Source organism: Phaseolus vulgaris, chromosome 11 (assembly GCF_051622355.1).
Source record: "Phaseolus vulgaris cultivar YP4 chromosome 11, ASM5162235v1, whole genome shotgun sequence".
Classification (NCBI taxonomy): Eukaryota; Viridiplantae; Streptophyta; class Magnoliopsida; order Fabales; family Fabaceae; genus Phaseolus; species Phaseolus vulgaris.
Window position 1 is genome coordinate 22,814,645 of NC_143508.1, and position 12,664 is coordinate 22,827,308.

General features: G+C 45.8%; 1 protein-coding gene across 1 annotated transcript; it reads left to right on the forward strand.

Moving 5' to 3' along the window:
• Window positions 1-571: 571 nt before the first annotated feature.
• LOC137837307 (uncharacterized) lies at window positions 572-1,474 on the forward strand. The gene has a single exon (XM_068646278.2). It carries the CDS (start codon window positions 572-574, stop codon window positions 1,472-1,474), a length of 903 nt encoding a protein of 300 aa, XP_068502379.1.
• Window positions 1,475-12,664: the final 11,190 nt, after the last annotated feature.

Here is a 12,664-nt window from a genome sequence, read left to right on the forward strand (position 1 = left end):
AGATCCCGAGACGCACCTCACTGCGTTTCACACGCAGATGATGCTGGTTGGCGGCTCCGATGTCGTAAGGTGCAAGCTCTTCATGAGCACGTTGGCAGGGATGGCAATGGACTGGTTTATCAGCCTTCCAGACGGCTGTATAACTTCCTTTGCGCAGTTTTCGCAACAGTTTAGGGAGCAGTACATCATGAACCAAGCTCCCCCGCCGGTTTCGTACGATCTCTTTGATGTAAAGCATTATCAAGGAGAGACGTTGAAAGAGTATATCAATCGCTTCGGGGCGCAGGTGGTAAAGGTTGGCACCACAGAGGAACCCATGATTGTGTACGCATTCAGGAAGGGGATATGCCCTGGACCTTTTTGTGAATCAATCATCAGAAACCGCCCCCGAACCTTTGCAGAGATTAGACGTCGCGCGGTGGAGCACATTGCCACGAAAGGAGAGGTGTGTGAGAAGCATGCGAGCGTTGCACCAACACGCCCAAGAGCGCAGTCGCGTGCATAGCCCGCCAGGGTGAACGAGGCCACGACTGGGAAGAGAGGTCAGGATAGGAAGCGCCCCTACGAGGCGATGAAGCCCCAGACGAGGAAGCGTGCAAAGGGGAATAGGCCGGTGAGGCACGATTTCGTGGTGGAGCTGAAAGACTTGATTGTCGTGCCTAACATAGCAGATAGGCTGTGGGCCCCCGTAAAGACTAATAAAGTGCTGGGACCTCACAAGGACGCATGGTGTGAGTTCCACCAGGCGTTCGGGCATCACATCAACAACTGCCTGACACTGGGCCATCAGATGGATGAGCTGGTGAAAAATGGGTTTTTGAAGGATTATCTGGTCGGGTCCTCTACGGCCGCGGCCCTGGCAGTACCTGAAGAGGATCAGGCTCATGAGATGCCCATCCACGGGGAGATGCACACCATCTCTGGTGGATTCTCAGGTGGGGGGTGCATAGCGTCACAGCGTAAGAGGTATGCGCGCTCTGTGATGTCCGTGGCTGGGCAAGTGGCGGTGGACGACCCGGTGAACGTTGACCTCGCCTTTACAAGCGCTGACCTTCATGACGTCGTCCTCCATGACAACGACCCCGTAGTGATTTTAGTTGTGACTGCGGCCAGGAAAGTGCACAGAGTGCTTGTGGACCAAGGGAGCTCTGCGGATGTGATGTTCCTATCCACATTCAACAAGCTGCAGTTGTCCCTTGATCTACTGAGGCCATATACAGGGTGCCTATATGGCTTTGCTGGGGATCAGGTCGAGGTGTGGGGGTACCTGGAGCTGAGAACGACGTTCACGGATGGCACCGCATCTTGCACCGAGAGCATCAAGTACTTGGTGGTAAACGCCAATTCAGCCTACAACATCTTGTTGGGGAGGCCTGCGCTGAATAGGCTAAGGGTAGTGGCCTCCACGCGCCACATGAAGCTGAAGTTGCCGGATCATAGTGGCCAGGTGATCGTGATTGTTCCTGCCGGTTGACCGAAAAGATCTTCGTGCGTAGCTCTGACTCGCGAACAAGGACTCCTTCGTCTCCATCTCAGATCTTCACCCTACTCCGCCGTGAGTACCTGAAAAAGAGTGAGCAAAGGGCACCCTCGCGGCCGCTTGCACTCCGACGATCAAGTCAGCAAGCAAGAAACACGAAACACCTCCGTCTCGGAGCACCATAACTGAATGCTCTGAAGGTGTGTAATTGAATCGTAACTAACTCTCTCTCTCTCTCTCTCCAACCACTCGTGCATACAATGAGTAAGCGAGCAAATGATTAGAGTCTGTGTAAACTCTGTGAAACGTACCTTACTAAGCTTTCAGAAAAGCTTATATACCTTGGGTTTCAGTGCTTACTGCCACGTGGCCTTCTAACTTAACCGCAACTCCATGTGGAAGGCCTTACAACGCTGTAACCCAACTTAGGGAAATTCCAGCATGTAAGTCTTCCTTCCTCGAAGTGCATCTGGCGCGAGGGGTGACTACCTGGGTGCCAACTCATGCGCCCCAGCTTCTAGTCACTCGCCCTGGGAGTGTAGCTGCCTTCCTCTCGTACCATGAACATGGTACACCCCTGGGCGTGGCCCTCACCTGGGTCGTATCTGTCCAAGGGATTCTCCAGAGGTGGTGTGGGTACTTCACGAGTCAGGTTACCCCCTACTGGTACTAGGACCATGGCTTTGAAGCCACCTTTCTCTTCTCTTTATTACTGTTCTGAGGTACCAGAGCCCGAGGCCTCCTCGCCCGTACCGTGACATCTTACTATGCTGCCCCCTTCGCGGTCTTCCCTACCCGTGGGTATCGGAGGGTGACATTATCGACGCCTCAACCTGGCGTCGCCTCAACCTGGTGACGCCCACACCTAGCGACGCCCACACCTGGTAACGCCCAAAGTGGTCAACCTATTGACTTCCTCCCTTGGGGCCCCTTGGTGGGTCCCACCATATGTTTGACTTTGACTTTGGTCAACGCCCGGGGACGGGTCAATACAGTGATCAAGTCAGATCAGGAGGAGGCCCGGAAGTGCTATGAAAATAGTTTGAAAACAAAGAGGGACATCTTCGCGGTGACGGAACGCCCGGGCCAGGAGGAGATGTCGATGGATGTAGAACCCTTGGAGGCGTCACCCAAGGAATACGTACATATGGGCAGAATGCCTGTCGAGGCGGAACCCATGGAGGGTACGCCCGCTGGGGCGGAGCCTGGGAAGGAGGCGCGGGTAGGTGGCGTAGCAAGAGGAGACGCCGGGTGTGGCGTGGCCCGTGCGGAGGACGCCCGGGAGAGATGATCGGAGCCGGTTGAGAACGTTGTCAAGAGGCAGATAGATGGCAGAACCTTTCGCTTGGGGCGATGCCTAAGTCAAGAGGAGCAGGACCAGGTGGGAACGACTAGTCCCGTTTGTCTAATGTTTAGACACCTCACAAGGAAGTGGCGGGGGGCGCCTCCTTCAAGCATGGTCATCAAACAAGAGAGGAAGTACGGAGCAGTGGAGAGCCAGGGGCCTTGGTGCAGATACACGCCAGATAGGAGTCGTGCCATCCTTCGGGAAACCTTCTCCTTGGGCATAATCACCAAGTCCATGGTCATCTTGGTGTTTAGACACATCGGGGACGAAACGGCTTCGCCTTTAAGGCAGGTCTCTCCTCGGGCGTGGGCACCAAGTACGCTGATTGCCTTGGTGTTTAGACACACCGGGGACGATATGACACTGCTTCCCAGCAGGCCTCTCCTCGGGCGTGGGCACCAAGTGCGCAAAGATAAGAGTTAGTTGCCTTGGTGTTTAGACACACCGGGCACGATACGACACTGCTTCTCAGCAGGCCTCTCCTCGGGCGTGGGCACTAAGTGCGCAGAGATAAGAGTTAGTTGCCTTGGTGTTTAGACACACCGGGGACGATACGGCGCTGCGCTAGTAGGCCTCTCCCCGGGCGTGGGCACCAAAGTGCAATATTGTCCTAAGTGCCTAGACACACTAAGGAAGAAACGACCCCGCCTTCAACAGGCCTCTCCTTGAGTGTGGACACCCAGTACGAGTAAGTAGGCTTCGGCCAAGATAAGCCCTCCTTTGCCTTTGAGCGACATCGAGGCCAGAAACACCTTCGGAAACGGATGCCTCAGGGCCACGAAGGTCGAGCAAAGATTAAAGGTTAAGAAAATCCCACGAGTTAGAAAGCAGAAGGAGTTCGGGGAACAAGAGAAAGGTATGCATTTCGCCTTGGTTGAAAAGATGAGAAAGAAAGGCACGTACTGCCAATAGTTCGCAAAGTAAGCAAACAAGATCGAAGTAAGTCCAAGGTAAAGTAACAGATACACCTTTGAAACAGCAAGTGGAGACAATGGTCGACACGAAGATAAAGTGCAGACACGTTTACCAAGTAGTAAAAGAAGAGAAGCATAAGTAAGAATATGAAGATGAAATGATCGATTATATTCAGTGTGGCAGTACAAAGTAATAGGTGGTTATGAAGGTACAAAGTAAAAAAGGAGGCTAATCCTCAGGAAGAACTAAGGGAATGATTTTTCCCTCGACGATGTGGTTGAGAGGGCCGCAGCTGGAGGTGTCGATCTGTGGATGTGCGCATGCCACCTGGGCTAGGGCCACTGTGAACCCCTCAGCGAAAGCGCCCGCGGCGTCGTCAACAAGCTCTTTCTCCGCTTTCTCAAAGCGCTCGGCTTGGGAGGCCATTTCTTTATCTTTGGCTGCCAAAGCTTCGTCCTTCTCTGCCTGCAGTTTGGAAAAATCAACTTTCAGCAGGTCGAAGGCTTCAGTCTTGGCATTGAGCGCCGCCTCCACCTTGCCCAGTTTTACCTCTCGAGTGGCACAGCGGTCCTCAAGGGTCTTCATTTTGATCTTGGAGGCTTCGGCAACATCTTTGAGCTCAGCGATCTCCACACGAAGAGGCACAATTTGCCCCAGAAGTTTAGCGTAGGACTGACCAACCTCGTAGAGTCTTTTGTTGGCGGCATCCTTTGCTTGTTGAGCCTCCTTCAAGGTTTCTTTGTAAGAGACCTCTTGGTGAAACTAGAGACACTCTTGGGCCCGAGTTTGCTCTTTCAGCAAGGCCAGCTCCTTTTCAAGAGCCAAGCAGTTGTCGGCTTTTGCCTCAGCTTGTTCCCGCCAAGAGCCGGCGTTAGAAAAGTATTCCCCAATGTAGTAGGCAACACCTTCTTCCGTGGTCTTGTCAGTCGAGCCTCCCGGCGTTGCCTGGTGCATAAAGCCTCTTAGAAAGCCTTGGACCGGTTGGGGAAGTTCTGGGGCTGGCGCAGGATTAGGCGTGGGCGCGGACTGAACCCCACCTCCCAAAGCTAGTTGTAGGGGTGGTGAGGTAGCACTTGGAGGATGCTCCCTCGGGGACTCAGCACCATGGTTGGAGGAAGAGTGGGAGGTGACGACCTTGGTGGTCCTCCTCCTCTTGAAGACTTGCCCGTCCTCGGTGTCCTCATCGTCCTCAGAAGGAATCACCACCACCCCTTTGCCTTTGTCCAGGGGGGCTGGTGTGGTTGCAGTTTCGACCATGGTAAGGGGCACGACCATGATGGGAGGTGGAGAGCTAGGTGTGTGGGTGCCATGTGGAGAAGGAAGGTCTTGGTTAGGTGTTGTTGCTGGGAGGGTTTGAGAGTGGGATGTTGGAGAGGTTGGAGGAGTAGGCTCAAGGGCTGGGTGTATGGAGGCATCAACTGATGGCATTGAGCTCTTCTCTTTTGTGGTTTTTGGGTGGTTTGCGGAAGCTTAGTGGTTTGTTGATGGAACAAGGCCTTCCTAGGAAGTGTGGGTGCCTTGAAGTTGCATGAAGAGTGTGAGATTAGGGAGGTTCGGCCAGCTCATTTGAAGGTGTAAGGATTGAAGACTAAAACCTAGATGCTAGGCAAGGAGTAAAGATTATGGCTCAAATTTGGCAGCATCACAATACTCAATTTAATCTTACAAAATGAGAGCCAAACACCTCAATTTATAATGTTTAGAGGGCTTGAAATTTAAAAGAAAGTGAAGGGAAATTCAACTGAATTCCCTCCCAAAAGTGGAGCCTAAATGAGCACATGAGGAGGGGTATGTATAGTTTGTATGCTAACCCCCTCCATGGGCTTTCTAGACTGCCCTTGGTAAATTTAGAGGTTTCTTTTAGAAACTCTAAGTTTACCTAGGTTGGTGTTTTAGGTGCCAAAATTAATTCTAAGAAAAATTACAAATAAAGTTCCTATGCTAAATTTGACAAGAAATTAAAGTCTACTCTACACTAGAGTTTATGGCATTTGAACATGTAAAAGAACGTCTTCTTGGATCCTCTTGGCCATAACTCTAGGATTGACCCAAATCTACCCTTTGGTGGGCTTTCATGTGGGCTTGTGCTTGGGCCTCTTCCATCATCCCCTCCCTTTTGAAAAGGATTTGTCCTCAAATCCAATGCTTCTTCTTCTTCAATGTTAGGGGGATGAATGTGGCTGGATGGTGTCCATCATCTCCTCCTTCTTGAGAAGATCTATCCTCAGATCTACAGGGTCGAACTCGAATAGCAGCCCCTTGCTTTGACAACTATGCCCGTCCTCCCGGATCAAACGTCCATCTATGGGAATCATCAAATAAGGCAAATGAGTTAGTTTGATCAGTTGTATAAAAATCAATTTTATGAAGTTGCCATTCTTTTTGTTTTTCTATTGGCAACTTTTTACGATATTTCTTTAGGGAGGAGTTCATATTTTTCTTTTCTTTCAAAAGCTTAAGAGTTTGATCAACTCCAAAAAGACTTATTAATCTTCCTTCATGTGACTCATTCACAAGGAATTTTGTATGTGTTATTTGGGGTATGCAAAGTTTTTCTTCTTTAAATACATTCCCCTCATAAACATAAAACCCTCCATGTGCTCTATGTTGATACTTAGCAAAAGTGGTTGAAAAATCTTGATAAAGTTTAGGTATGTTATCAAATCCAAGAATTTGGCCTCTATGTTTCAAAAATAAGGCATGTTTCCTTGATAGAGCGTCCACCACAATATTTGTTTTGTCCTTCTTGTATTTGATAACATGTCGAATTTGCTCAAGAAATCCCATCCACTTTGCATGTATTTTTAACTTGTGTTGACTCTTTAAAGATTTTAAAGACTCATGCAGGGCCCTTACAAATGTATAGAGCTCTTTGTTATAGATGGGGTAGTTGAGGGTTGCACCATGAAGTTTTTCAATAATATATGCAATTGGGTGCCCACCTTGCAAAAACCCAACACCTATTCCTACTCCCAATGCATCACACTCTAGCTGAAAAGTTTTTACAAAGTTCGGTAAAGCTAGAATAGGTGCATTGGTGAGTTGAGCTTTCAACCTTTGAAAGGCTTGCTCATGCTTCTCCATCCAACAAAATGGAGTGTCTTTCTTCACTAACTCATTGAGTGGTGAAGCTAGACTTGAGAAGTTAGGATCAATTCTCCTATAATAACTTGCTAGACCATGACAACTTCTAACATCTCCTACATTTTGTTGTTTTGGCCATTCTTGGATGGCTTTGATTTTCTCGGGGTCAACATGTACCCCATTTTTGTTAGCTATAAAACCGAAAAACACTACACTATCAACATAGAAGGTACATTTATCACTATTAGACAACAAACTATTAGTCCTAAACACTAAGAAAACTTCCCTAAGGTAGCTTAGGTAATCATAATCTACTATATATTTACCTGTGCACTCCCCTTTTAAGGGTTCTTTTTTGACTATGCTTGTAAGGGAGGTTGTAAGATATTCCTTATTCTTTCTAGATTCACACAACCCCTCACTTGGCTTTTCTATTTCTATCATCACATTTTCTCTCTTTTCTCTCTCTTCTCTAGCTTTCCTTTCGTCTTCCTCTTTTGATCTTTTCTCTTGCATCTTTCTTTCCTTTCTTACTTTATGGGAAGCAAACAATTGTTCTACCCTCATTTCCCAATCTAGGCAAGCTTCTATATTTTCTTTTCCATGGAAGTGGGGTAGGTCTACCCTAACCTCTCTTGGGCTTTCTTGCTCTCTCCTTCTATTCCTCCTAGGGGGTGGTTGATAATATTCATTTATTCTAAGACTTTTCTCCCCAAGAGAATCATGATTTTTAGAGCTAGATGCATGAGAATGCAATTTTTTTGATTTTTGAGAATTCTCATCCTCTGCTTTAGTGAATACATTAGTTTTGGCCCCATTCTTTAATTGTTTATATGAGATTAATTGAACATCCTTGGAAAGTTGTTTTAAAAGAGATTTAAAGGATTTCACATCACTTTTAAGAGATTTAGAGGAGTGAGAAGACATGACTAAAACTTTGTGTATATAAATGCTTTACTTTAAGAAAGATGAGGAAAGCTAATGAAGGTAGTTTTCCAGGTAAGAGAGGTGAGTCACAATGGACTACTTAAATACCAAGTCTTGCCTTAGCCAAAAACTATCCCTCAAAATCTTCACACAAATCTTTCTTTAGCTAAATCACTTAAAACACAATGAGGATGTAGAAATCAAAATTTTATGCAACAAAAAAAAAGCAATGCAAGCTATCTAGCAAATTATCAAAGCTTTAAACAAGACCAAACAAAAGCAATTAAGCGAAGGTAGACAAAAGCAAAAGACGTAATTAAAGCAATTAACAAATGCTAAGCTAGAAAGTTTAAGCTAGTCGGCCCTAGGTAAGGCTTCTTGGACACTTGGAGCCCTTGAAGACACACTCACCGTCTAATTACGTGATTAACAAGTAATTAACAAGAGTTAAATTGCAAAGAAATTAAATGGCACTCCCTTTGTTGTTTCTTCTTTGTTGGGTCTTCCAAGGTGTGTGGTGTATTTAGTATGTGTTTGTTGCTGCCCCTTGCCTTTGATCCTCTTGGAATTAGGTAATTAAATTCTTCAATCCAGCACCTATTAAGCAAAGCTAGACTCCCCTCAAGTCAATTCCCACTCAACAAGTACCAATTGATATTTAATCCACCACAAAGCTTAGAGGTCAAACAAAGAAAGCAAGAAACAAATTAATTTGAAAACACAGTACCACACAAATGGAATTAAATGTGACACAACTAGAAAGAGTTCAAATGAAATTAGACAAGCAAATAAAAAAGGCACTCTGGATTTCACTAGATTTGATTTAAAAACCAAAAACAGCACCACTGAAAAATGTTGTGGACCAGAATGCGTGACTTTTAAAGATTTATGCTGAGCTGGCTCTTTTGTATTTGCTTCTGAAAATTGATACACAAACAATTCAAGATAATAACAAACTTTTGGCATTGGTTTCACTCCAAACGCATGCACCAATTAATTTTAATAATTTTTTTAAAATCTGTGCTCAAAACCGCCAGATGTAGTGTCAGGATTGCACACTTTTTTTTATAAGATTTATCTTTTTTTTCTATTTCTTTTTTTCAACTGATTCTTTTTTTGTTATTATTCTAACACCTCAATCTAGTGAAATCCAGAGGCTCAGAATTTTATTATGATGTATTTAATTTTCATAAAGCAAAACAACCAAAACAGATTTGTGAAAACAGGGGATTCTGAAATCTGGAATAAAAAACAGAATGATATACTAACAAAAACACAATGGAAAAATGTGATGGAATTTGTGTGGATCTAGCACACAAATAAGAACTCAAACTAAAATTAAAAAGGCACCAAAGGATCAAAATAAAGCAGATTTCAGATCAAGCATTCAAATAAAAAAAACAAGAACCAAATAAATCAAGAAGAGTACTACTAGGATTTGTTGACAAATATGGAAACACATGACTTAGACAAAACTTATGGATTCATAAAATGAAAAGACTCAAGAACATCATATGACCCAAATGAAATTTCAAGCAAGCCTCAAATACCTAAAAATAAAAAACAGCAACACAAAGATATCAAGAATTCTACACAAAATTGAAAATAGATGTTCAAGCACAATTTTGAACAAAACCCACCGATTGAAATGAATAAAGAAGCATTCAAATCATATTAAAACACAAAAACAGCAAGACAACTTGGAATAAAGATGAAAAACTTGGAGAAAGAAGAACTCAAAAAGAAAAATGCAAAGAGAAACTCATCTTTGAAGAACCATAGCTCTGATACCAAATGATGGCATTGAGCTCTTCTCTTTTGTGGTTTTTGGGTGGTTTGCGGAAGCTTAGTGGTTTGTTGACGGAACAAGGCCTTCCTAGAAAGTGTGGGTGCCTTGAAGGTGCATGAAGAGTGTGAGATTAGGGAGGTTCGGCCAGCCCCTTTGAAGGTGTAAGGATTGAAGACTAAAACCTAGATGCTAGGCAAGGAGTAGAGATTATGGCTCAAGTTTGGCAGCATAACAATACTCAATTTAATCTAACAAAATGAGAGCCAAAAACCTCAATTTATAGTGTTTAGAGGGCTGGAAATTTAAAATAAAGTGGAGGGAAATTCATATGAATTCCCTCCCAAAAGTGGAGCATAAATGAGCACATGAGGAGGGGTGTGTCTAGTTTGTATGCTCACCCCCTCCATGGGCTTTCTAGACCACCCTTGGTAAATTTAGAGGTTTCTTTTAGAAACTCTAAGTTTACCTAGGTTGGTGTTTTAGGTGCCAAAATTAATTCTAAGAAAAATTACAAATAAAGTTCCTATGCTAAATTTGACAAGAAATTAAAGTCTACTCTACACTAGAGTTTATGGCATTTGAACATGTAAAAGAACATCTTCTTGGATCATCTTGGCCATAACTCTAAGGTTGGCCCAAATCTACCCTTTGGTGGGCTTTCATGTGGGCTTGTGCTTGGGCCTCTTCCATCATCAACTCCTTTAGATGTGGTTTTGCCCTGGGTTGCCAAAGCCTTGGCAAGCCTCATTCTTTTGTTCACATCCATTTTTGAATCTGCATCAAGGAAGCAAACAAAGCAGAGGTTAGGCACAAGCTAAATCAAAGCATGAAGCATAATCAGATATACTATGGAAACCTAAAGCAAACAGAAAGTTCACAAACGAACAAGAGTAAACACTAGCAGAAGCAGGAATCAAAGAAGATTAGTGGGGAGTGGTTCCCATAGTAAGGTATTGAGTGAGGGCTGCGGATTCGTATTCACGTTCTATCAACTCAGCAGTGTCTAAGACCCCCACGTTGGCCAAAATCAAGCACACTTCTCGATCTGTTGAGGGTAGTTCGTCCAAAGTTTTGGGTTTGGTCAGCTTTAGTTTCTTCACCCAGTATAAAGGGAAGCCGTCCAGTGCTGTGCGGTCGTGTTCAATACAACACACTCTGAAGAACTTACCCATCCATCCCTTGTAGGACTGTTGGAACAAGTATAGAAGGATCCTCCCGGCGATGCCGCCGAAGCTGACCCAGAGGCTCTTCCCTTGTTTCTTGACCTCGAAGAAATGGAGGAATATGTCTACAGAAGGAGGCTGGCCAAAGTACCCACATAGGATTCTAAACGCCTTGACGAAGGCCCAGCTATTAAGGTGTAGCTGGGCAGGGGCGACGTTTATTTCGGTAAGAAGCTCTCTCTCGAACCCAGGGAAAGGTAGACCCAGACCTATGCGTTTGAACACGGTCTGATAGAAGAAGAAGAAAGCCTCCCCTTCGTTTGACCATTCGTCCACACAAACGGGCTCACCCGGTGTGCAAGGACGAACGTATATGTAGGCATCATGCCTCTTGGCGAAGGCACTGAATTTGTAAGCGCCTGGTTTGCCCACATGGGCCCTCCAATCAGATAAGGTGGTTAAGGTTGAAGTCTCAGCAAGCAGCTCATCAGAAGCCCAAGGGTACTGAGACTTGTAGTTGACGCTAGGAGGTGGAGGGTTGGTGGTGGTTTTGGTACGCGCCATGGTGCAGCAAAGAAAGCTGAAGCAGAAATAAGAGTAAAGGCTTAGTCAGCAAAGGGCCATGGTGTCAAAATGGGAGGAAAACCCAGAAACCCCTACCCCCGCGAGAAGATCATAAAACAGAGGAAATGAAGGAAAGAGCGGAAGGGTGTAAATGCAAGAATTTAAACAGTCCCAGGCAGTTTATCAGTACAAAATAGTGAGATTAAGGGGCAAACAATGGTTAAGAATCATACCTTTGATGGATGATAGAAGAAAGGCGCGAGCTTTGTGAAGAAGAAATCGCAAGGGCTTGAGGAAGAAGACGAACAGTGAAGGATTGGGTGTGAATGATGGAACAGTGCTCAGAGCGCGTGATTTTGAAAGGTATAACATAAACATTGAGAAGCGCTAGCGACACTCAGCCTCAGTCACAGGATTGGGCCACATGTCGAGAGATTAATGCGCCACTTAAGTTGTCACGTCACAAGCACAGGAACGTCCCATCACCAGAATGCCACGTAGATGGTAGGGCGAGGCCTTAGTCTTTTCACTAAAAACAAGTTATCAGCTCAAGACTGGGGGGCTTGTGTACCGACCCGTCTTCGGGCGTTGACCAAAGTCAACATGTGGTAGGACTCACCAAGGGGCTCCAAGGAGGAAAGTCAATATGTTGACCGCCTTAGGTGTCTTCAGGTTTAGCCATCGCCAGGTATGGGCGTCGCCAGCTTTGGGCGTCGCCAGTTATGGGCATCGCCAGCTTGGGGCGTTGACAGGTTTAGGTGTGGCCCACCTTGAAGGCGTAACCCGTTGTCCTAAGAGCGTGCTTTGGCCCAAATGGTGCCGCCCCCCCCAAGATACCCCACAAGTAGGAGTGACAGTGGAGGGGGCGTCAGGGAAGGAAGCGGCACAGTAGGGGCCTGTAGGCCTCGGGCCTCGGTGTGTCAGAAAGTAAACATAGCTGAGAAAAGTGGATTTAAAGCCACACCTTCAGTACCAGTAAGAAGAGCCCCAATCCACGACTTATCTACGCATGAGGTGTAGGAATGCGGCAGAACGCACCACCGTTGATGCCCTCTGGAGCAGGACAAAAACGCGGGCAAAGGTATATAAGGAAAAGAATAAACAACATAAGGTACGTTTTCCAGATACTCTGTCATTTGGCAAACTGTATGCACTTGTGAACTTGAGAGAGAATAGGAGAGGATTCTGTTACGCACTTCCAAGAGCATAGTTTTTGCCCTGTTTTGATACGGTGGTGCATACTGACTTGAGCGTTGGAGTGCAAACGGTTGCGAGCGCGCCATTTGCCTCTGTGTTGCAGGAAATCTTCACAGGAGGAGGAGTAGTCTCGAAGATCCGCGTTCCACTGTTAGAAGATACGCACGAAGGTGCTTGAGTTTCTGGCAGGAACATAA

Excerpts from the sequence above, each read along its gene's own strand:
- LOC137837307 (XM_068646278.2), top strand. The coding sequence starts at position 572 with ATGAAGCCCCAGACGAGGAAGCGTGCAAAGGGGAATAGGCCGGTGAGG.